At 62.9% G+C, this 278-nt stretch overlaps 1 protein-coding gene across 1 annotated transcript in view; it reads left to right on the plus strand.

Annotated features, from left to right (window-relative positions):
• The window catches only part of NMT1 (N-myristoyltransferase 1), a 9,603-nt gene extending 9,358 nt beyond the window's left edge, over window positions 1-245 (plus strand). The window contains exon 11 of the mRNA XM_010022792.1: window positions 225-245. Coding sequence (XP_010021094.1) covers window positions 225-245 — 21 coding nt within the window. The remainder of the gene's footprint in view (window positions 1-224) is intronic.
• The last annotated feature ends 33 nt before the right edge of the window (window positions 246-278 follow it).

Here is a 278-nt window from a genome sequence, read left to right on the forward strand (position 1 = left end):
GGTTGCCCCAGAGCTGGATCAGGACGGCAGGGGGGTCTCCCCAGAGTGTAGCAAAAGGAGAATCCCCTCCATGACCTGCTGCTCTAGGGGTGCAGCTCACCATAATATCCCAAAGTTGGAGAAACCCATATGGACAACACGGATCCCTCCCAGCCGGGGCCTGTGAGCTGTCTCCCTGTGGGGCAGGGGCACATCCTGACCTCCCATCTCCGTTGGCTCCCCAGGTCGGGCTGGTGCTGCAGTAGGTGAGCCATGGCCAGGAGAGCGCGGCGCTGCCG

This window comes from Nestor notabilis, unplaced genomic scaffold, assembly GCF_000696875.1.
Source record: "Nestor notabilis isolate BGI_N333 unplaced genomic scaffold, ASM69687v1 scaffold18169, whole genome shotgun sequence".
Lineage (NCBI taxonomy): Eukaryota > Metazoa > Chordata > Aves > Psittaciformes > Psittacidae > Nestor > Nestor notabilis.